This window comes from Puccinia triticina, chromosome 3A (assembly GCF_026914185.1).
Source record: "Puccinia triticina chromosome 3A, complete sequence".
Lineage (NCBI taxonomy): Eukaryota > Fungi > Basidiomycota > Pucciniomycetes > Pucciniales > Pucciniaceae > Puccinia > Puccinia triticina.
The window spans coordinates 8,181,344-8,205,961 of NC_070560.1; the positions used below are offsets into that span (position 1 = coordinate 8,181,344).

At 46.5% G+C, this 24,618-nt stretch overlaps 2 protein-coding genes across 2 annotated transcripts; one reads left to right on the forward strand and one right to left on the reverse strand.

Annotated features, from left to right (window-relative positions):
* Window positions 1-985: 985 nt before the first annotated feature.
* On the reverse strand, window positions 986-2,944 carry PtA15_3A879 (uncharacterized protein; the record flags this gene model as incomplete). Its single annotated transcript, XM_053167890.1, has 6 exons — window positions 986-1,064; window positions 1,167-1,291; window positions 1,373-1,646; window positions 1,717-2,263; window positions 2,351-2,648; window positions 2,738-2,944. The coding sequence occupies 6 exons, from the start codon at window positions 2,942-2,944 to the stop codon at window positions 986-988; spliced, it is 1,530 nt and encodes a 509-aa protein (XP_053019063.1).
* A 15,735-nt stretch (window positions 2,945-18,679) lies between these two features.
* Window positions 18,680-19,530, forward strand: PtA15_3A880 (uncharacterized protein; the record flags this gene model as incomplete). Its single annotated transcript, XM_053167892.1, has 3 exons — window positions 18,680-19,072; window positions 19,147-19,202; window positions 19,278-19,530. 3 exons carry the CDS (start codon window positions 18,680-18,682, stop codon window positions 19,528-19,530), a joined length of 702 nt encoding a protein of 233 aa, XP_053019064.1.
* Window positions 19,531-24,618: the final 5,088 nt, after the last annotated feature.

The window sequence follows — 24,618 nt, forward strand, 5'->3', positions numbered from 1 at the left end:
GGCATTGAACCATGATGCTCTTGTATATTAATTTTGAGCCACTAGACAGTATCGATGAATCATTTGAACCTCAATTTCAGCTCGGATGTAGGGACTTGAATGTGGGCTAAGGCTTCACGTCCCTACCCGGCATGAGAGGACCATACCGAGATTTCGGCGCCAAACAAATCACCAAATGTTTCCACTAATGCGTGGTATTCATCTGAGCTTCCGTCCCTCCGGGCGACCCTAATTAATGACTTCAATGATTTCCTGATTGCATTGAGGGCCTGTACCATAGGGCATGGAAATTGAAATTTTCCAAATTTATTTGCCTCAAAATTTCTTGGGACAAAAACTGAGCCTGGCCAAAATGTAGGCTTGAGCCCAAATGTGAAGAATTTCAACATTTGAACCCTCTGCTAGTTTTCAGTTTTTGTGTACAGGGCAAAAAAAGTTGAAATTTTTCAAAATTGAGGCCCATGGTACAGGCCCTCAGAGTCTTATCGTCATGTCGGTGGCTCACCAGTCAGCCACCCTGTACTCAGCGCTGTCAAATGCTGCATGGAGCATAATGTCAACAGCAAGGTTCATTCTTTGCGTAGAGTCACCCTGAAGTGAACCCAGACCGCCACACAAAACACCAAGGAAGACCAGAGAGGTGTCTGTTTCATCATGATGGTTACATCCAATATTTCCTTGCAAGTTTCTTCCAATCTGATCATCCGGTTGTTTCACTTTTGAATTTCATTTTTGTTTAATTGTTTAGTTTTGCTTGCATTTATAAAAAAACAACTAAGTTGGAAGGGAGGATAGGCGATAGGATGTACTGGGTGAGAAGAGAGAGAAAAATACAAACAAATAGACGAAAAAAAACTTTCTTGGCGGGTTTTCAAATGTGTGAGTGCGGGGTGATGCTATAGCTGGTAATGAGACTGTAAGCATCGGGTGGTCTGTCTTCGTGTGGATCAAGGACATTGGGAAGGCTATGGAAGTGAGCAGTTTTCTAGGAGGACGTTAGAGACTTGTTCTCACGGTCGAAGCCAGCTGAGAACGAATCAGGAATAATTTCATTCAACGGCACCCTATTTATTTTTTATACCAACAAATAAAAGAAAAAAAGTCAGGAAGAGTATTAAGTATTATAGCTTCTGCAGATGGAAGAGGTTGATGGCCTGCGGACGCACTCGGATTGTAATCTTCCACCCAGAAGCACTGGCCCATTCTTGGCTCGGAAGTCCTGGATTCTCGCCTCAATTTCCGGTTTGAACTTCCGTAACAATCCTTGGATTGGCCAAGCTGCTGCATCACCCTATCGGATTGAAATGAGAAGAGATGTCAAGTTAAGATACATTGAACCGACAGAGAAAAGAAATGAAGGACGAGAGCTTACCAGGGCACAGATGGTGTGGTTCTCGATCTGCCGAGTCAGTTCCCACAACATGTCAATCTCCCGCTCATGGGCCCGGCCGACAACAAATCGGTCCATCATTTTCTCCATCCATGTAGTGCCTTCTCTGCACGGAGTGCATTGTCCACAACTCTCATGCTTGTAGAATTTTGCAAATCGGGCAATGGCTGCTACGATGTCGGTCGATTTGTTCATCACAATCACCGCGCCTGTTCCCAATCCCGAATGGAGATCTTTCAACGAATCGAAGTCCATCCTACAGAAAGTTCAAACCAATTAGCTGAGTCAATTGGAGGTATCAACGATCAACCATGTCAGACACGCACAAAGCTTCTTCACATTCAGGTTTAGTCAATACTGGTACAGATGAGCCACCAGGAACGATTCCCAGCAGATTGTCCCATCCACCGATTACGCCGCCGCAGTGCTTGTCAATCAAGTCTCTCAAGGGGATTGACATTTCCTCTTCGACGACGCACGGGTTGTTGACATGACCGGAGATACAGAAGAGCTTGGTGCCACTATTGCGTTCTCGCCCGAAGGAGTTGAACCACGAAGCGCCTCTGCGGATAATCGTCGGAGCGACCGCAACGGTTTCGACGTTGGCCACCGTCGTTGGACATCCAAACAGGCCCACGTCAGCCGGGAACGGCGGTTTCAATCGCGGCTTGCCTTGCTTGCCCTCCAGCGACTCGATCAATGCCGTCTCTTCTCCACAAATGTAAGCTCCCGCTCCTCGGTGCAGATACACATCGAAATCGTAGCCTGAGTTACAGGCATTCTTGCCGATGAGGCCCGCTTTGTACGCTTCATCTATCGCCGCTTGTAGATGGTGGGCTTCCATGATAAATTCACCTCGAATGTAAATGTAAGCTACAAGCACAAGAAAACACAAAGGGTGCAAAGCGATTATTCAGTTTAACTAACTTGGTCCAGGAGTGATTGAGCTGGGTGACCTACCAGCAGATGCATTCATGGCCCGACCGGCAACGAGACAGCCTTCGACCAATTTATGAGGATCGCCGCGCATGATTTCGCGATCTTTACAGGTTCCGGGTTCGCCCTCGTCAGCATTGACGACGAGATATCTCGGACGAGGGTCTTTCTCGAAACCAGGCTTGTTCATGAATGACCATTTCAGGCCCGATGGGAATCCCGCACCTCCTCGTCCCCGTAGGCCAGACTCTTTGATCTCTTTGATGATGTATTCGTGGCCCTTGAGGATGATGTCTTTGGTCTTATGCCAGTCTCCTCGGGCCTGTATTGGTTTTGATCGTCCAGCAAGGTTCAGTATACTGATGTTTGGTTATATGTCAGTGGGGTAATAGATAATGACAGAAACTAAACTTGAGCACCCTTAAGGAGATGGTCGTGTTTCATGTATGCATTCTGGAAGATCCTGTCTTGGTCTTTCAAGCCTCCATGAGAGCGACCGGAAGGGTTAGTTGGGACCGAGTTCGTGACTGTTGCAAATGATCTGAGCTTAGCCTGTTGGGTTTGCTTGATGGCTCGCGTGGTTGGTAGGATAGTTCTGATGGTCGATGTTGAGGGCATCGTCAATGGTTTTGATAGTTGGTGGTTGATGGGAGATGGAAATCGTCCAGCTGAACCCTTGCCGGGGAAGGAAAAACTCGAGTGTAACTTGCCCAAACCCTACTTGCCGATTTCGGCAAGTCAACCTTCCGAGCGCTCCGGGGGGCCCCAGCTCCCAACTTGAACTTTTAGCTCCAAAAACAGTATCATGAAATCCACATATGGCAAGTCGAGGATATATTACGTAGCCAAACCGCTTTTGGAAGCGAGCATACTTGTACCTGCTCGCTGGGGAGAGATCTTACCCAATGAGTGGCTACTCGGTGCTTGCCACAGAGGAACCATCCTGAACCTTCCCACCAAGCAGGTGCTGCAGCGGTTTACGGGATCCTTTCTCGGCCAGCAGGCAGCAACAAGGAGGAGGAATCCTCTCCCGCCAGGGAGGGTTCTCGCACCCCTCGAGCACGGCTTGTGTAAAGTTCGCGCTTGCCGGTGATTGATGTCTTTTTTGTTGAGACCATAGAACCTCCCTGAATTCTCGCCGTTCTGGCCAAAGGGTACGGCAACGTGGCAGATTAATGTGCATTTCATTATTTGTCAAATATTGTCCCCATTACAGTGACCCCGCCATGTAAGCATAAGGATGGTGGACACAAATCCTATGCTTAAATCAAGGTATGATTCTTAGTGAAGTAAGCATAAATCAATTATTGCTTAAAGTTATATAGGACTGGCCTTTATAAGCATTTTAAATTCCCAGGGCAGTTTATGCTTACATTGTGTGACTTGAGATATTTGGGAAGCAGATGATTGGGATATTGCAAGGATTCTGGGGAAAGGAGCTTTTACCTGCTCACTGGCCAACATTTTTGAGGTTGCTGAGCTGTAGTTTGGAGATTCTTGTGGTTTCCAAGATGGAGATCAGTAGTATCTATGGCCCCTTGGCCTCTTTTCCCTGTCCTATATAAGCATATTTCTGTTTTCTCCCCCCAATTTTTTATGCATTATGCATTATGCATAAAAAGCATCAAATTTGTGATAACCAAAAATGGTGGATGGAAATCCTATGCTTACAGCAAATTATGCTTACATGGCGGGGTCACTGTAGTCGCTGATACATAAGGATCAGCATCTTCATTATGCATTTGCTGGGACTTATTGTTGCCAGTTTTGCCCACCGGCAAAAAGCTTGCTGCTTCCCCCATTTTTTTCATCTTTTTTGCCTCCCCCCCTCCCCAAAAATCTTTCTCACCCACCAAAGATCAGCAGGGAACAGCCGGTCCATCATTGGCCCAGCCAGTGATGAGCATCAACCCATCCCTTTTTGATTGTTGTAACGCTCAAGAAACCCCATAGGCCACCGACACCAAAACCAGCATCAGCCGGCGGGCCATGTCCCTCAATGCTGAGCAACTCTTCCGCAGAGACAGTCACAACAAAGTTACGTGCAAGAGCAACACCGGTGACTCCCATACTTTCTTGACCTTGGAGTGTCTCAGGTGTGTTCCCGGCTGCCAAATAGAGCCTGCTTCATTCTCTAATTGCCAGCTGACCCAAAAAACACCAGTGCTGCTCAACAATTGGCTGAAAAAAGCATCTCCACCGCATCTGCCGGCAATTGCAAGGTGACCTTGGTCAGTCCGCAAAGCCAAGTTCAACCAAAAGAAGTGTAAGTGATCAATGATTGTGCCCATTGCAAGAATATTTTGGCTGAAGTTTCCTATTGTGACTGTTCTTTTGCAGCTCCATTGCTTCCTGGGAGAAAGCTGCACGGAGCATGTTGAAGGCTTGCTTGGACTCCAAAGTAAGCACTTTGTTGGCTCTTCTCATTGCACAAAGTGCCTGACTCTTCTTTGAATTGCTTGTGATCAGGACACCCACGACCCTGCCGCCGCCGCCAAAAACGCGGATCCACATCAGCCTATTCCTATGTATCTACTCTTTTTTTTCAAATTCCTTATTATTATTATTTGAAATATTGAAACAATTACTTGTACTGGCTTGTGTAAAAAATTGCCCAAGTCCTCATTCTGCATTGTCCCATTGGCAGTTGCCCAGCTCCCATCTCTCAGGCCACCCATTTAATTCATAGGTTGGACAAATTGCAAAGCAGCTTTCTTTTCCGCTGCCAAATAACCTTTGCCATCCCTGATCACTTGCTTATATGTTTGGACAGAGATGACTGTTGAAAAGACATTCAAAGTGTAAAAAAAAATCAAACTTTCACAATTCCAGATGCAAAACAAGTTGTAGAAATACAAGCAAAGAGGCAACCCATCTTGTCTGTCTGTTGTGAAAATTGAGCAAATATAAAGTAAGCAGATAGAATCCCGTACATTTCCTTGAAGATAGGGGGAAGATAAATCTAGAAAGTCAAAGCAACCACAACGAGTGACTGAATTGTGGCGCTCATAGCTCTTGGCATGAAGGAAGATGCTTAATACAATCTTCTGGTAATCTTTGATCAGAGGGGCTGCCAGGCAGAGAAGGAAGAGTATCTGTTTTGGATGGAACCGGGGTGGCAAGTGGGGTGACACAAGCAGCTGAGGTGAGAAATGAGTGCTGTCGAACAGGGGTTTCTTTGTTGTATTCCAACCCATTTTGAGAGCTGTCTTTGACAAATTCTGAGCGGGTTTGCATATTGTCAAATGCTTCCTTGATCCAGTCATGTGTATCACCTGGCTGGGTGAAGTAGTCTAGCAACCAACCAAAGATCATAATATCAGCAGTGAGCGTTGTGGTAGACGGAAAAGTGAAAAATCAAAAGTTTTTTCGCATACATATATTTACTCACAATACGCCTCAAGATACCATCAAACAGACCTCAGAAATGGATTCTACGGCCAATTTTACCCCTAGTCACCACTGAAAGCATCACCTGAACCCCGCTGGATTGGAACCTACACTTCTTTGGACACTGGACACCCATCACACGTTCAACATACCCAGTCACCAGCCTGTCACCAGCCTCAATTCAAGGATCACAGCATTATGCTTATACAAATCACAGGATACAAACATACATCTCCCCATCAGACTGCAGTCATTACATATTATCAAGTACTCTTCTATTTCCATATTATGATGTCATCACACACTGACTCTGCAGCCTCAGACTTCATTTATGCACCCCCTGCATCCACCTGTCAACTCATGCAGTCTACTGTCACTTTACGCAGCCTTCATGTGGCCCTAATGCATTCTTATGACATCATTTATGTACCCCTGACACATTATGACATCATTTGTATCTACTCCCACCAGCTAAAATCCCTCACACTGTTGTCTAGATTAGTCAAAACCCTAACCCACAAGCCCTCTGGGGCTCCACTTTTGTCTATATAAGGAGCTCCCTCCTCCCCAGTTGTCAGCTCCTCAGTTCATTACTCACCAATCACAGTCACCCCAACATTTACAGTTCAGCCTTATATATATACTTAAACAACCTACATAACAACCCTTACATTAACAATAACAACAATTTATTCAGTGTCATCAACAAGCTCATCTTGAACCAACCAACCCTATCACTTCATTAAAACTTGCCAAGCTTACCTTGGTGGGTCTTGTTATCTGATAGTATAGAAGGGCAGAGTTTGCACCTCCATCATCCCCTTCTCCATTCAGCAAAAGGTTCTCAGGAACACTTTTGAGTCTTACAAGGGAGTCCCCAACGTGATAGGATAATCTTGTTTGATCGACAACGGATAATCAATTTCAACCATATAACCAGAAATACATCGTCTACGGATCTCAACTTCGAGCGGAAAAAGGAATCAAATTCATCAACAAATCTATCAAACTCAACGGCATATTCAGTTATTCTGTTGAACGACTAGTCGACTTTTAGGAACATCCAAAGGACCGATTACAAACCTCTGAAAAGAAAACTTAACCATCCGAACTGAAAAGAGTATCTCGAAGGAAGCAGCCAGTTATAAAACCTCAAGAAGGGCAAGAGTAAGACCTGAAGAATTTGGATAACTAGGATCCTGTTAGAAGAGAACTCCGGAATCGTTTGAAGAAAACAGCTGTTTATAAAACCTTAAGAAGGGCAAGTGTAAGACCTGAAGAATTTGGATAGGCAGAGACTGTTTGAAGAACAATCTCAGAACGGTAAAGTTATTTATATCAATTATTAAAAGAAAACCCCCAATATGCCCTGGTAAAGAGACCAGAGACCAGATATTATTGTTTCTTTTTCAGAGCACAGTAACAGGTAGCAGCGGATATTCATATTACAAAACCAGGAATCAACACGAACCGGCATGAGTTTACCGTTCAGTCTACCAGATATGGAGAGCGGATTTGCTCCCTCCACCCCGTTTAGAAACAGAACATTGACAGGAACTTCGGGACTGAATTGGAATTCGGAATCTACAAATCCACCTCCACCACCTAGGAAAGACAAGGGAAAGGGACCAGAGAATCAATTCAGAGAGCAGACTGAAGAGGACTTATCAGACACTGATGAAACTCCACAACCCGAAAATATACCCCCAAGACAAACAACTCCACGACAACGACCTTCTGGGTACGGAATCCACAATACAGAAAATCAGCAAGAATATATGTTTCAGCCTCAATTTCAACAACAACAAATACCGATGCAAAATCCGCAACCTATGTATTATTACCCCCAACCAATACCCCAATCAAAGCCAGTCATCATCAAAGAACCTGGGCTTTTCTACAAGGGTAGCCAGTTTATGAAGTTCCTGCAACGATTCGAGCGAGCGGCATATGGTCACGGAGCGTCGGATTGCGAGAAAGCAATCCAGATACCACGATTCATACGAACAGAAGAGTTAAAGTGCCAGCTTGAGGAAATGGATGGGTACGATGATTATGATTGGAAGAAGCTTCGAGCGGCAATGGTCAAAGCCTGGGGTGACCTCGATAATACGATCATGTATACTGTGGACGACCTTATCAAAGTAGCTAAGCAGCAAGCTAAAGAAGGAATTTCAAGCTATCGGGATTATAAAGCGTACCTTGCAAAATTCACCCCGATCCTCAAGTATCTAGTAAAGAACGAACATATCAACAAAGACGATGACGCCGGTTTACTATTCTTAAGTGCCTTCTCGACAGAAAGCCAACGAAGCATTAAACGCACACTCATCAATGAAAATCAGCTTCCAAAGGCCAAGGATGGAAGTAACAAGGCACCAAAATGGGAAGACTTAACAAAGGCCGCGGAAACAGAGGTACAAGTTGACGAAGGTTACACAAATTTCTCCAGTTTCTCCGAATCCACGCGCATCATGCAGAAGGATTTGGATCTTAAGAAAGGCAACGGAAAGCGACGAGAGCAGATGCTAAAGGAAAGCCCAAGCAATAAGGAGGTAGAACAGAAACTACAAGAAGTACAGCAGGAGCTTGCCACGCTTAAACAACAGATCAAGAATGGAGCACCCACCGGCTATAATCGGCAAGGACCATCAGAAAAACAAGAATTCAACCGCGGAAATGCTCGGCCGTCAACCCCGCTATATGAAGCCCAGAACTGCTTTTATTGCAAGAGAGAAGGACACCCTACCTATCAATGCCCAGAAGCAGCAAAAGACATGAAACAAGGCTTGGTGAAGCGAATTGGTAAAGAATGGTATTTACCTGACGGCCAGCAAATACCGTGGGTACCTTCGAGACCAATACGATCAGTGGTTGCAGGAGCATCAGCCGAACCTCGAATGCAAGAAGCCATCAAGAAATTGGCGGACTCACAGCAAACTGAAAATGGGAACACGGCCTTCATGAAAGCCTCAGTACAAACCATCCATTGGAGCCCTCCTACCTTAGGCGCGGAAAACTTCATGAGATCTCATCCTGTCACTAGGTCAGAAGCTCAAAAAGGCCGACACGAAGTTAGGATCCAGGAACCAGAAAAAGATGCCATGGATATTGATCGTGAAGAAGAAGTGGACAGATCACCAAAAGAAACTCCGAAAAAGGCGCCTGAGAAAGTCTGGAGCCGGGAACGAGTACCGACAATCCTGAAAAGAGACTCACCAGAGGAAGCCCTACTACAGGACTTGGACAATGTCAAGATTCCCACAACGTTTGCACAACTCACTACGATATCGCCTTCATACACAGAACAGATCATAGCAAAATTACAGGGACGTCTGTCAGGCAAGAATACCTCCACCACCTACATCGCAACTGAAGCGGCCAAAGTAGCTGCACCAATGACCACCTTACCAGAGGAAGAAGGACCTTCAGATCCATGCTACTACAGTTGTGCCCTGGGATACGTAACCGCGCAAGTTGGGGGAGAAAAAGTCGACTTTATGGTGGATTCCGGTTCTATGGTCAACGTCATACCCCGATCAGTAGCGGAGGACTTGGAGCTAGAATCTGTGATAGTGAACATACCCATGCAAGGTGTTGGTGGAGCCAGATGCGACATTACCGGCGTAGTCGAGAACTGCCCAATACAGATCGGCCGATTTTCCGGACCCGCTCACCTCTTTATATCACCAAAGGCTCAAGATTGTATTTTAGGGCGACCTTTTCTATTTGATTACGATTGCACTTTAGAATACCACGAAACAGGGGAGACTCTCACGTTTCAAGGAAACAAGGGTCGGCGAATTTCGGTACCATTGGCTCGAACCGGACAAGGACGAGGATGGGATAATCGAAAGGATCTCAGTACCAATAGTATGAAATCAGTCCCAGCATCAGAACCTAGCAATAACGAAGAACATCGAATGTTTAAGAAGAAGCCGAATCAGCATTTTTTATAACTACCGGCATCCAGCTAGGGAGTAATTTGCTTCAGCTAGTCAAGCAGGTTATATCTCGGACGCCGGGTTCTCTCGACTGGCCTAAATCATTTCTCCTAAAAAACTTTCAACAAACATCAAAACAGACAAAAACATTTTTTTCTAAAATCCTATCACTCATAGAGAATATTCTTATCATTTTCTTTACGCTATTGAAAATCTGTAACATTAGAAAAGACTCACTACCAGTTCCAGAAACAGTGCCTTCGGAAAAACCCGGCATTTTTGGATTAACTCCTTCAGTCAACACCACTAGAATACCGAAACCGGACAGCAACTCACAACAGCTTCTTGGATCCTTACTTACTAAAGGTTTGGGATCAAGGTTTCAAGATGGATTGTGCCAGAGTTGGAGGGACGGAAGCTTGTGGTGCATGACAAAGTATAAACCTGTAGCAAAGAAAATCAGACCAATCAATCAACCAATTCCACAAGCACTGAATCCACCTCTTCAAAGACCACCGCTATCACGAGATCCCTACCAAACACCTCTTACGCCTCATCCACCAGACTTTAAGCCTACCGCTAGGATTACGGAAGAACCCTTGAAAGTAGTAAACTTTGGACCCGACGGATGGCTGTGGGAGGAGGAATTAAAATTGTTCAAGCATTTAATCGTGATTCGAGAAAAAGCTGTGGCCTTCACGCCGGAGGAAAGAGGACTCTTGAAACATTCATATGGTTTACCATATGTCATACCGGTAATTGATCATGTACCATGGCAGAAGAAACCGATTCCAATCCCAGCAGCAATCAAAGACGAATACGTGGAGCAAGTACGGGAACGGGTACGGAATAAACTCTACGAGCAATCAACGTCAAGTTACTCTAGTCCGGTTTTTTGCGTACTCAAACATGACGGGAAGTTAAGGATAGTTCACGACTTACAAGAAATGAATAAAGTCACCATCAAAGACGCAGGGCTACCACCAGCAACAGAAGAGTTTGTGGAATCCTTTGCCGGACGAGCCTGTTATGGATTAGGTGATATTATGGGTGGATATGACGAAAGGGAATTGGCCCCGGAATCAAGACCTCTCACCACCTTTGATACTCCGTTAGGAAGATTTCAACTCACCAGACTTCCGCAGGGCGCAACCAATTCAGTAGCAGTCTATCAAGCACAAATGATGTGGATTCTCCAGGATGAGATACCCGACCACGTAGGCGTATTTATTGACGATGGCGGTATTAAAGGGCCAAGTTCCACATACAATGATGAAGTTTTAGAAGAGAATCCCGGAATTCGACGTTTTATCTGGGAATACGCTCAAACGCTGGAAAGAATCTTATTCCGAATTGAAGAGGCGGGACTCACTATCTCAGGAAAGAAATTTGCATGCTGCGTACCTGCTTTGGATATTGTGGGTCATGTGGTCTGCAAAGAAGGACGAAGGGTTTCAGATCAGAAGAAGAATAAGATAACGACATGGCCAACTCCCAATAACGTCACGGAACTCCGAGGCTTCATGGGAATCGTAACTTATGTCAGGATTTTCGTCAGGAATCTGTCTGAAATAGCTGCTCCACTCCGAAGGCTGACACGAAAGGACGTAGAATGGCTCTGGGACAAAAGCTGTGACGATGCCTTCAATCAGCTAAAAGAGATAATTGGAGAAGATATCACCCTGAAGAACCTTGATTATTCGAAAGACGCAGGGCTTATTGTTTTAGCAGTGGATTCCAGTTTCATTGCGGCCGGTGCAGTACTCTCACAACAGGAGCTTGAAACCGGATTAAATCGACCAGTATTGTACGAATCAATTGTGTTTTCGCCAGTCGAATCGAAATATTCACAGCCTAAACTGGAACTCTGTGGGGTGGCACGAATCCTGAAAAAACTACAAACGCTCTTATGGGGTCAACATTTCGAACTCCAAGTGGACGCGCAGTCCCTAATTCAAATGATCAACTCACCTTCACTTCCAAATGCCCCCATGACAAGATGGGTAGCATTCATCCAACTTTTTTCGTTCGAAATGGTGCATAAGCCAGGGAAAACGTTCACGATGCCAGACGCCTTGTCCAGACGTCCAATAAGCGACGAAGAGGAAGAATTCTACAATGATACGGAAGACTTTGACGAGGAAGAACCCCTAATCAAAGCCTGCTCATGGTATAACATAATTTCAGCCTCAACGGAACTATTGGAGTGGGAGACTTCTGGTTTCTGGACAGACCTCAAATATTATCTACAAACACTGCAGAGACCTTGTTCTATGGATCTGGAGGACTTTCAGAAACTTAAACGAAAATCGGTTAACTATTTTATCCAGAATGGACGACTCATGAGAAGACATTCACCCATGCCACAACTAGTGATCTCCAAGATATCCTACCAGAGCAAGTTATTACGAATGGTTCACGAAGATCTAGGACACCGGGGACTTGAGGAAACATACCAGCGATTAGTCTGCCGATTTTGGTGGCCAAGTTTGAAGAAAAAAGTCAAATTATGGGTACATAGCTGCGAACCTTGTCAAAAGAGGGACCCATTAGTTCCACGAGAAATACGGCACCCCACAGGAGAGAGTAGCTTATTCGGACGAGTAGCTTTGGACGTCTGTTATATCAAAGCTGGACGGTACAAGTACTTGCTAGTAGCACGGGATGATTTGTCTGGATGGGTTGAAGCAGCTCCTCTGGTGAAACTGACAGCCGCAACTATTGGAAAATTTCTCCTTGAAGAATGGGTCTATCGATATGGCGTAATCAAAGCGGTGACGGCAGACAATGGACCGGAATTCAAGAATGAATTCATCAAAGCAGTCGAAAAGATTGGAGCAGTATTTAGGCCTCCTACACCTTATTATCCTGAAGCCAATGGTATGATTGAAAGAGGACACCGACCCATTAAAGACACCCTAATCAAGATGTGTGGCGAATCTGGTGGGAAATGGAGGGAATATCTGCCTTTAGTACTCTTTGCTGACAGAATTTCGACAAAACGCACAACGGGATATTCACCTTACGAGCTGGTGTTCGGCCAGAAAGCGGTTCTCCCGGTTGACTTGGAAATGGACACTTATCTGGGGATTGATTGGACTGAAGTCAGCACCACGGAACAACTCTTGGAGGCAAGGACTATGCAACTGGAACGTCGAGAAGAAATTCTAGGGATAGCTCACGAAAAGTTGATGAAGGTCAGAAATTCATCTGTTCGATACTGGGATCGACGAATGGCAGCAAGACTTCGGAAGCCGTTAGATCCAGGAGAACTAGTTTTGGTCTACAACAAAAGCCTGGAGGATCAGTGGGGAAAGTTGTTTGCAAATCGATGGAACGGACCTTTTCGGATCAAGCAACAACTACCCAAGGGTTCCTATATCTTGGAAGAATTGGATGGGACTGAACTCAAGAGGGCTTATGCAGCTTCACATATCAAACGGTTTTACCCTCGAGGACGTGAACTAGCAGACATTCAGGAGGATGAGGATCCATCTCAGCCGGAGCCTGCAGACGACGAAATGGAGGAAGTATCTGGCAACAGTTCGGATGGTGGATCATCAGATGGCTCTGACTGAGCTGGATCACACCTACCAGGGTTGTTGTTTAAGTTGGGGGAGGAAAAAAGACCTGCTCCTGACAAAGTCACTCTTTAAATAATTTCAATTGTCAGTTCAGTGGATATCAGGACCATCTTTTCAAACCAAAGCAAAAACTCAACATAAAACAACAACAAAAAAAAAAAAAAAAAAAAAAAAAACCTCACACAGCTTCTATACTGTTCCTTCTTCTCCATTTCTCTTATCTTTTTTCTCTCTCTTTCTCTCTCAGTGGTATGCTTACAGGGAAGGTTGGGGACAACCTGTTTAAGTTGGGGGAGGGGGGTCTGGGATGGATTAATTTCAAAAATGAAAAGAACAAAAGACAACAATAAAATAAAAATAACTAATCATCTTTATCCTTAGGGTTCTGGGGGTTTTACAATTTTTTTTTTTTTTTTTTGAGTTTTTTAGGATTATCTATCGATTTTTTTTGAGAAGGATACGTTTTACCCCGGGTACTCTGGACAAAAGATTAGTAACAACAGAAAACTAGGAAAGAAACAAGCCAGAGGATCAGTATTGTGGGTGTAAGCAGGTGTAAAAAGAGGAGGAAACTCACGAAGGAACTAGTCATCGTAGCCAGCTTGACGCATGGTAGATCGAAACTCTTCGGATACGACCTGGAAGATGTGAACTTGCTGGATTCGACCGTTGACGACCTCGTTGGGAATCTGCTGGCAGTAGGGTACGAAGGCTCGAGCAAAAGTGTGATAGAGCCTAGTATAGGCCTCGGAGTCGATTGCGAAACGAGCACAATGCTCGATAGCTAAGGGACGATGGGGCTCCAGGAGAGCTTGGACTTGGAGGTCGCTTAAGAAGGGGTAATCCTCGATCGGGGGTTGACCAATGATGGAGGGGGTGGAAGCACGAGAAATGCTACTCATGCTGACGTCGTCCGCCAGATCAGTCTCGGTGACACCATCGGCATCGGCCTCACCATCGGCATCACCATCGGCATCATCAACGCCGTTGGCATTGGCACCACCTTCAGGATCAACGGCATCAACCTCGATGGGTTGATGACCGTTGGGCTTGTTACCAGTAGGCGCGGGCGGGTTAAGCCAGTCGGCAGGTGATAGAGTAAGGAGAAGGACGTACACCACCCGACCACTCAATAAGGAGGTCCATCCCATCATCGGCGCGATCGGTCTCGGCAGTAGCTTCCCCGGATTGAGATGAGCCTGACGCACCCGAACCCTGGGAACGATCCCCATACTCGGCCGAGGAATGAGACCCGTACTCGGACGAATCTGCGATCGAGTTTCGACAGCTGATAGCCGGCGAAGTGAGGTTGCTGGGACGAGGAGCAGCCGGTACCAGCCACTCGTCGCCTATGACAACTCGGTTGGATACTAAGAACTGTGTGGCGAAGATCGGTGGTCAGGAACTCGCATGGAAAAAAAAAAAGGGGAAGAGAAAGATTGACTCACTGGATTGTCGGCTTCGTCGGAAGCGGGTCGATAAACGGGCGAGTTGGGATGTGATCTCTCACCCGGGAGGCGAGGTTGGTATACTGGAGACGCCTGGCCGGGACTGGCTGCATCCGCACCCTGAAAGCGGGGGTGGAGGCCCACCAACCCGGGGGGAACCCGCGACGGGGAGGGCGACGGGGTCCGGAGTTCGGACGGGGAATCCGGACGATCACTGGATGCGATAATCTGAAGTAACCGAAGAATGGAGTCAGTATTGGATCGGATAGCTTACAGCGGTCCGGATATACAACTCACCGAAGCCACTTGGGCCATCGCCGATCCGGCAACGACAAAAGGCCAATGATCCGGAGAAGCCGGGCCATCAGCTGAGCGATTGACTCGGGTTCGAGGTCGATTGGGGCGGTTGAACGCTTCCAAACGCTGGCGGGACCATTGGAACCATGAAGGACGAATCACCCCGCCTCTGTACATAGGCCCGTCCATGATAAGGATAGGGTTGTGTACAGAGGAACCTGGCTAGTAGCAGAACAACCAACACGGGTCAGCAGTGCGACAGGACGGCAAGCTACTGGTATGAGGAACAAAATGGACGCACTCGAGTTGAAGCGCTAGCAGAGGCCCCGCGGGCTCGTAACGGGTAAGGGGACGGGGAAAAGTAGGTACGATAGTAAGGTCTGTTGGACATGGTAGCAGACGAAAGTAATAAGCCTAGAAAAGTAGTACTGGGGAGGAGTGAGGTGGATGATGAGGTGGGAGGAGGCGAGGGGAACCTTTTTTATACTCACCTCGGATTCTGTGAGGACTCATAGGGACTTAAGGACCCGTAGTCCTTTTGCCCCATGCGCGGGCTCTGAACGGAGGCCACAGACCATTGGTAACTAGAGGTTGGATCGTTCGACTCGACCGAATAGGAACCCCAGATAGAGTCGAGCCGGACGGCGTGCGGGGCCATCTCTCCCTCCGGAACGATACGTACTCGAACCCACGGCCAGGTCTTGAGAAGCCGGCTGTTGTAGGAAGCGGAAAGAATGCGGCAATTAGTCTTACCGTCTTAGGGCCGGCCGCTATGAGATCGCCGGCTGGAAACCAACCTTGCCGGCGAAGGCAGCCCAATCAGAAACCCCGAAGACCTGTCAGATTCGGTGGTGCGAGTGGGGCTGGTAATAAATCTGACGGCTGCATCAGCCAACGTAACGGCCACTCAGCTGTCGAGGAAGAACACGAACGCACTTACTTCGAAAATGAACCCTGCTCACTAGCAGGGTTCAGTCTAGCTGCAGGCTTGGATGGTGCGAGACCTCGACGGCGGCGGTGATGTATCCGAGGGAATCGGAAGGTCGGCGAAGTTGTGTATGGGTCTTGAACCCCAAACCCATACGCCTTGAACTCCTGAATAAGCCATACCCCCGAAGGGGGTACGACCGACACACATACACACTTGAGACCCGAATGCGGGGTCGGGATAGCTATTGGACGGGTACGACCAACACTAAGTACCCGGGCCCAAAGCCCGATCAGTCAACCATCAAGAACGGGTACGAGTCCCCGATCACTACTCGACACTCGAGGCCCGCGGCCTCGACAGCGCGCACCCTGAGGCGCTGGAGCAGCAGCTGCGGCCGCCACCATAGCACAAGCAGCACCATTGGGCAACTTCGCAACTGTGGACTGCGGACTGCGCGCAGCACTTCGACTCCCAGACACCTTAAAAATTTCCCTTCAAGAAAAGTCAGAAAAACGACAAAAGTTGAATTTTTGACCAAAATTCACCCCACCCAGCCTCTCTGACACAGTACCCAGAAGACATCCAACGGCCAAATTCCCAAGGATTCTTCATGTCACCCAGTAAAAAACTCAAGCCTCAAGCTTCCAAAATTCAAGATACGGCACTTTTCCGGTGGAATTGTCTGGGGACAGACAATAAGTTGGGGGAGGATGTGGTAGACGGAAAAGTGAAAAATCAAAAGTTTTTTCGCATACATATATTTACTCACAATACGCCTCAAGATACCATCAAACAGACCTCAGAAATGGATTCTACGGCCAATTTTACCCCTAGTCACCACTGAAAGCATCACCTGAACCCCGCTGGATTGGAACCTACACTTCTTTGGACACTGGACACCCATCACACGTTCAACATACCCAGTCACCAGCCTGTCACCAGCCTCAATTCAAGGATCACAGCATTATGCTTATACAAATCACAGGATACAAACATACATCTCCCCATCAGACTGCAGTCATTACATATTATCAAGTACTCTTCTATTTCCATATTATGATGTCATCACACACTGACTCTGCAGCCTCAGACTTCATTTATGCACCCCCTGCATCCACCTGTCAACTCATGCAGTCTACTGTCACTTTACGCAGCCTTCATGTGGCCCTAATGCATTCTTATGACATCATTTATGTACCCCTGACACATTATGACATCATTTGTATCTACTCCCACCAGCTAAAATCCCTCACACTGTTGTCTAGATTAGTCAAAACCCTAACCCACAAGCCCTCTGGGGCTCCACTTTTGTCTATATAAGGAGCTCCCTCCTCCCCAGTTGTCAGCTCCTCAGTTCATTACTCACCAATCACAGTCACCCCAACATTTACAGTTCAGCCTTATATATATACTTAAACAACCTACATAACAACCCTTACATTAACAATAACAACAATTTATTCAGTGTCATCAACAAGCTCATCTTGAACCAACCAACCCTATCACTTCATTAAAACTTGCCAAGCTTACCTTGGTGGGTCTTGTTATCTGATAGTATAGAAGGGCAGAGTTTGCACCTCCATCATCCCCTTCTCCATTCAGCAAAAGGTTCTCAGGAACACTTTTGAGTCTTACAGCGTGCATCAAAGTGGCAAAGAAAAGGTGGTAAGAAGAGGAAATAGACAAACTTTCAGCCATGTTTTGGCCAGTATTCCATGAAAGATGACAATCAAAAAGGGATGGGTTGATGCTTATCACTGGGCCCTGGCTGGGCCAATCGGATATAGCAGGTGGGGGGACCAGCCTTTCCCCACTGATCTTTGGTGGGTGAGAAAGATTTTTGGGGAGGGGGGAAGTCAAAAAAGATGAAAAAGAATGGGGGAAGCAGCAAGCTTTTCTGATATAGCTGTATATTTGGTGTACTCTGTTGAGGAGGGAATGCCGAGAGGCTCTGCTGCTCTCGCCCTGCTGGTCTGAATTTGCAAGAATCCAGATTCCAATATCTGCTTCTTTTCACCTAAATCAACATTCAGAGCACTCTTGGCACCAGCCATGCACAATTTCTCCATACGGAAGCCCCGGGGGGTCACAAACTGTGTTCTGCATGTAAAACAAACTTAAAATAAGTCCCCCCTGGTGGGACTCGGAGGCTCACTGTGGTTGGCGGGGAAGCCGTCTCTCCCGCTGCGCATGGAGGGACTGGTGCACAATGTCAAAAATTTGGGTGAGACAGAAGTGGTAAATGGGAGGGGAAATATTAAGGGTATGTACCATACATGTTGGTTTTTTTTTGGAATTGATAATTCCCGCATGAGTCAAAAAAGCACTTTGCCATTTTTTGACTTCAAATCTAAGTTTATTAAGACAGACAATCACAAAAACAAAAATCAAGGGTTTCCCCTACAAAATAATCAAAAATAAATAAATAAAAGCCCAAACAAAAACACCCAGCCCAATACCCATCCTCTTCTAGAGAGGGTGCAAGTATTGGGCAGATGACTCCCAGCGCGCCGCATTTAAGGCAATTGCAAAGGGGGGCCACCAAGAATTAACTCCTCAAACTGTGCACGTGCAACAGCGGAGGGGGTTGAGTACAAACCGCCAGCTGGAAGTGCAGCGGCAGAGGATGCCCTGGGGACATTCTTACTTGTATCAGCCCCTCCTTTATATGCCATCCAGATCCCACTGCCAATATTTGTCCAGGTTAAAACAGACAGGACCAGACCCTCCTCGGCCCTGACAACACATCCACAGCCACAATGCTACCACCTACAGTCGCCTCTCCACTTCACGGCCTTGGCAACACATCAAACAACACCCGCAAAAATAACAGATGTAAGCAGCCGCAACAAGCATCCAATAAGCTGACCCAGGACGCTCACCATCATCACCAGCAGCAGCAACGTCTAACGGACACCCTATCATATGATTTGGACCCCCAAACAAGCACCAATGACAACAAGCTCAAAGCTCCTAATGATACGCCTTGGAGCGACCTGGCCGAGGCCCAGGGGACCCGGGACCTCCAGAACTTATTCTTTGGATCCCAAAACAACAAGCTCGAGGCGCCCACCGACCCCTACAGTGGCCGATGCTCTTTGCACTTAACACAGAATACCTTTCACCTCAACGTGCCAAGTCAGAAGGACACGGTGAGCGAATAAGCAATATCTGGTCACTTGGTGTTACCTTGTACAAGCTGGTTGTGGTTCGGACACCGTTTGAGCTCAATGTGAAAGAGGAGTTCCTGTCCAAGGAAGCATTGGACGTGTATTACCAATGGTTTGTCATACATACACCGCTTCTTTTCTTTTTGTTTTTTAAACTAATTACACATTCCTTTTTGAAATAATAAAGCACTCTGAAAGCTGAATTCTTAGGACCTCATACGCTCTCTAGCGAACTGAAGCAGTTGTTGGTTTTGATGTTGCAACCTGATCCCAAGGAGCGACTACAATCATGCTCCGCCGCACTGGCCCACCCGTTATTCCAATGTCCTCTTTCTTCTGACATGACCATTTGTCAACGCACCATTGAACGCTCTCTCCCCTCGTCTGTCTTGCGCTCGCCATCCGAACCCGCGGTGACGCTCGTCACACAGAGGGTCTAGCAGCTAAGCTTCCAGTCGCGATCCAGGTCCAACTCCATAACATCGGCCAGCTTGCTAAGCTCCGGCGCCCGGGGACCAATATCACCCCCACAAAGTCGACACCTAAAGCTGTATTCAAAGATCTGCAGTCGTCCCCAAGTCAGGATCAAGGAAGACCCGCGTGACTCCTACACGCCCAGTACTTGCAGCCAAATCGCTCAACACTCCCACCACACCCCGCCAAAATAGAGTTCATGTACCCGACTGCGAAATCAAGAAGAGTGCGGTTATCAAAACAGCTACCTTGCCCCCGAGATTGATGCCCCGCAAACGGGTCCCAGTGGATAGCTCAAAGAAAACTGTCATGTCTCCCAGAGGTTCTCACACTAAAAAGGTTCTTCTCCACCAACCTACCCTCCTGCAACAAATGAAAGAAAAATAGCGGCAGTCAGCTGCACAGGCGATCTACACAAATGTTTTATCTTTTTGTCGTAATCGCTACAACCATTGTCTATTATAACATACTTCAGTCTTCACACATCAAACTCAATGTTTCTTTGAAATAGTCTTGAATTACTCTCTGTCATCTTCCAATCCGTCCCAGCGTGTTCCTACATCCTCAATCACCACCTTTGTTCCTCTCCAGCCACATATAGACTTTGCATAGATGCAAGATGCAGCATATAATTGTTGTTGTGAACATTTAGATTTGCTTTTTTAGGTTTCAATGCCCTTGTTCAATATTGTTTTGCTCACCCAAAAAACACTCCAAGACCATTGTTCTTATACCTACATTGCTTATTATATCTATTGAAGTTAGAAGCACGCACCAACTTTCTTGTTTTGTAGATGAAATTCATTTCCATCTTGTGTATCACAACACTCATTTCTTCCCTACATTGTTTTCCTTTGTTGCATATAAACTTATCCTGTATTGCTCCCCTAAACTCTCAAACTCTTAAAGCCATGATTATTTTGCTTGTATATATTGCAAGTTGTATACCCTTCACATTGTTATTTACACTTTTTCTGCTTATTTATATACACTGTTTGTATACATATATATATATAACCCATGCTTTTCCCTTTTTTTTTCCTGGTACTTTTCTTCTTGCTGTTTGATTCTCTCGTATCACTCTCTGCACTCACTCTGTATCTGCTCTGCCAACCTCTTTTGGCGGCCAGTCACTACATACTTGACACTGTTGTTTCTCTTGTTTTGGCCTGCTTGAGCTTCTACATATTGTTTGTTGAGGAAGAAAGTACGTACATACCATGCTGGGGGTCTTGTCTTTGCTGCCAACCTACACATCATACAGCTACATGAAATCAATGTAAATATGCAAAAAGGGAAAGAAAGAATTTTTCTGATATGTATTGAACCTGATTCAAGTGGTTGGGTGGGTAGGATGTTCTTCCCCAGTGGCAGAGAGGGAAACTCAGGGATGTCTCAAGGGAGATGAAGATTGGGAAGTCTCTGTGTGAGATTTGGGGTCGGCATGGGGCAATCTTCTGGTGTGAATTTTGGATAGACAGGGGGATTAACCACAGGGCTATAGGGACTGAACCTGAAGTCTGCAGCGGCGAAGCCACCTTGGCCTCTAGTAGGTTCACCTAAATTGGTGTAACACAGGAGTCAGTTCTTGTGCTCATCACCCCTGGTCCCTCCCATCCATGTCACTCCTCACACTTACCACCAACCTACAGAATGTCAAAACGGACCCAGGTACCAAATCTACCGCCGGTACCCGCGTGTTTTTTGCAAAAAAAGGGCACCCGGCACCGCATCCAGCACCGCCAGGCGGGTACCAGCGGTCTTTTAGGCGGGTGCCACGGGTACCAGCTGTCATGCGACAGAAGGATCTGACCTTCTTAAGATAAAAGGACAAATCAAATCTTGGAGTTGCAACGGGCCAATAACCTTCTCGGCCATCGACATGAAATCTTCTAGCAGCAAGGGATCAATAACCATTCTTGATCTCTTGCTTGAACCATCAATCGCGTTGAATCATCAATTGCACCCAGACACAAATCCAAATCTAACCAACTATCATTCTAAAAATCCCAGTCAATTTCTGTCTTAATCTTCGGCGCAGGATCCTTGAGTAAATAACCTCCTTCTCACTCTCAGTTATCTAGCGGCCACACTTTCAATCAATCCCTCGCAGGACTCAAACAACCCATTGCCAAAGTCAATAGGCACCACTAGTTTGGTTTTCATCATTATGCCCCTGTCCTGTTTCATGACATGCAGTATTCCTTGTGTGCGTGTTCTCTATATGTACGGTTGCTTGTATCATGTTTTCCTCTTTCCTCATCAAAATAAGATTATAGTTTCAAGCATTCTTGGTTGCCTTCTTGTGCAATTTCTATTCCGTGTCCCTCCTAGTGTCTCTAGCTTAGAGTCCGATTATCAAAGCATTTCTCTGAAGTCAGAAGCTACTTCCAACTCAGCCTCTCCTTGCTGTTAGTCTTTCACCACTTCCTTTCCTTCCCCAAGTGCCCACCCGTCTGCCTGTACCAGGCACCATGTGACAGTACCTTATTTTGATCCGGTTTTTAAAATCTTCTCCGAAAATTCCGTCAAACCCTACCCTTTGTACAGTTCTTCCAGTTCTTCCCACTTCAACATGCCGACCATCCCTTGTTCTCCAAACCAACAGTTCGCACCTCGGGCTCCAATTGACCAAACTCTGACTTCCCAAATTCCCGTTTGAGTTTCTGTCCTGGGGTTACCACCTCAAGTTCAGGTCAAACGCAGTTGTGGGTCAAGTCAGGGGCAGTTTGGCCCCCCATCAAATTCTTCTTGAAGGAGCTTCCGCGGTTCGCGTTGTGGGGAGGATGAGGATTCCTACAATGATGAACAACTGGAATATCAAGACCAAGACCCAGCCATCAACGGAGAGGAGATCAATGATACTCTGGACGGTCACAATTTCCCGGAGCCGTCCCCTGGCCCTGAACCGAATCCTCTTCCTGCTTCCAACTCCGTCATGGCGCCCCCAACACCTGTTTCAAACAAGTCGTTAGCCCAAGCCATTCAGCTCTTGGCTACCATTGTGGGCCAAGGAGCGTTACCAGTGGTTGTTTCAGAACCAGCCCCTCGACCTTCTTTCCGAACTCCCAAGATGAAGAAACTAGATCCTTTCAATGGTTTTTCTCCCAGCAAACTCCAAGTCTTCTTGCAGCAATGCAAGTTGATTTTCCTGAACAATCCTCACACGTTTCCCACTGATTGTGCCCAAACGCTCTGTGCCTCATCATATCTGACTGGCAAAGCATTTGACTGGGTCCAACCCTACTTGGAGGTTTTGGAGAATGCGGCTCCAGATTTATTGATGAATTCCTGGGTTGTTTTTGAAGCTCAGATTGTCACCCTCTTTGGCAATCCAAGCAAGCTCTGCGCCACCGAACATCAAATCAACATGCTTGTGATGAAAGAGACGGATCACGCCTCCAACTACATCGCCAGTTTCCAAGCCCTTCAGTCCTGCCTTCCGGGTTGGGGTGATCGCCCATTGATGTTTCATTTCTGGAAAGGCCTTCCCTCACGCATTCTTGACCTCTTGTCCCAGAACAACGCTGAGGAGTTTCTCAATTTCGGGGAACTCATCAATGCGACTCTCCGCATTGATGCGCACTACCATGAACGTCAGAAGGAAAAATGACGCAAGAACAACTCTCACCCCGCCCAGGCCAAGAAGGACAACTCTGGAAAGACGACCACCAACGCAGGACAAACCGGCCCCGCCTCCGGATTGTCCACCTCCAAGCCGACTTCAAAGGCTGCCATGGAGATCACTAAGGTGCTCACTGATGGCCACCTGCAGGCGGTCGAGAAGGAGCGGAGATTGAAGGCTGGATTGTGTTTGTACTGTGGGGGTCAACATGAGTTTGAGGATTGCGCCAAGCGCGCGGCCCGCAAGTCGGGAAAAGTTTAAGTAGTTGTTTTGATCAATGCAAAGACAACTATGTGATTTCCCAAAGTGCCATTGACCCTATCCCTTTTTCTTTCTTGCCCCTTGAGCCAATAATCTGTCTGTTGAAGACAGCCCCTTCAAATCAACTACGGTTGATTCTCTTTAGGGAAAATTCGCCATACTCTGTGCTCATTGACTCTGGAGCTACACGTTCCTTTGTCAGCCAGAGGCTGATAGATTCTTTTTCAATTCACACCTCCCCATTGGAGAAATCAATCCCTCTTTTTTCCTATAGTTCCTCCTCGGAGCCCATGCAATGGCTTTCGAGTAAGGTTTGATGGACTTTTCATATCTCTTTGTTCCCAACCTTTGAATGGGAATGCCTGGTCATAGATGCAACCGGTAATGATGACACCATACTCAGCTATGATTTCTTAACTCATTGGAACCCAGATATTAATTGGTCCAAGGGAGTAATTAACCCTTGTCCAAGCATTTCAACCAGTTTGAATGAGTCTCTCCCCTTTTCTTCTCAGGAACACGTCAGCCTGAGATCAATTATTGCTTTATCCAGCAATGGTTCTCTGCCAGCCAACATGCATTTGGCTGGAAATCCATCAACTTTTTTGCCATTAGTGGTATATTCCCCTCTCCAGGACAAGTGCGCATTCAATTCTCAAGAAGCGCTACTGAGGGTCATCACAACCGGTTCTCACCAGGAAGTCTTTGAAGGCAACTTTTTTGATGAGGAACCAGCAGATCTAGAAACCATTTTACCAACCATTTCTTTTGAGTATCACAAGTTTGCATCTGTGTTCTCAACAATTTTAGCAGATAAACTTGTAGAGACTGTAAAATGAAGATGTGTCTGGTGAGAGTCAAACTCACAACCTCAGCTATGCTGAGACACATACTAGAATGCTGCCTTTACCAACTAGGCTACAGACGCTTGTGGCTGCCAGCTGGGTGGTTGGTTGGTAGTGCTCATGGGTCAATCCAACAGCCCTCCATACTGTGGTAATACATCATGGTAGCAGACTAACAGACAACCCAAAAAAACTTCCCCCTCGGCGAAGCTGCGATCATCACATTGACCTTATTGGTCCAGTGCCCAAAAAAGGTACTATTTACCAATTGTTGGAACCCAAGGACAAGGTCCTCCGGGACTACATTTCAGAGAATGTAGAAA